This window comes from Arachis duranensis, chromosome 2, assembly GCF_000817695.3.
Source record: "Arachis duranensis cultivar V14167 chromosome 2, aradu.V14167.gnm2.J7QH, whole genome shotgun sequence".
In the NCBI taxonomy this organism is placed as follows: Eukaryota; Viridiplantae; Streptophyta; class Magnoliopsida; order Fabales; family Fabaceae; genus Arachis; species Arachis duranensis.
Window position 1 is genome coordinate 57,275,638 of NC_029773.3, and position 461 is coordinate 57,276,098.

The 461-nt window shown below is 25.8% G+C and overlaps 1 protein-coding gene across 1 annotated transcript in view; it reads left to right on the plus strand.

The window, feature by feature from the left end:
- The window catches only part of LOC107474563 (lupeol synthase), a gene marked incomplete in the record, with an annotated part of 43,723 nt that overhangs the window by 30,154 nt on the left and 13,108 nt on the right, over window positions 1-461 (plus strand). The window contains 1 exon segment of the mRNA XM_021136423.2: window positions 239-361. Coding sequence (XP_020992082.1) covers window positions 239-361 — 123 coding nt within the window.

Below are 461 nucleotides of genomic sequence, written 5' to 3' on the forward strand. Positions count from 1 at the left end.
TACATATTATTAAAATTAAATTATATTTTTTTATATTTTAATAATATTTTTGTTTTTTAAAATAAAAAAATCACTTTATTAATTTTTAACAATACTTTTTAAAGTATTATAATTATCATAATCACTGCTATAACATAATTATACTAAAATGATTCTAGTATATTTAGAGTTTTAACTTGGTTAAATGTACTATAATTATTAATTAACAGGAGTATAAATAAATAAACTATCTTAATAGATTTGTGAAGATCCCCCTGGTGACTTCAGCGCAATGCATAGGCATATTTCAAAAGGGGCGTGGCCATTCTCTATGCAGGATCATGGTTTGCAAGTCTCCGATTGCACCGCCGAAGGGCTAAAGGTTAGTTCACCGGAATATATATACCATAACACTGACAAATAATTAGGTGTGTCTTATTGATAATCAACATACAATGAAAATATTATATGCATAAAAACAA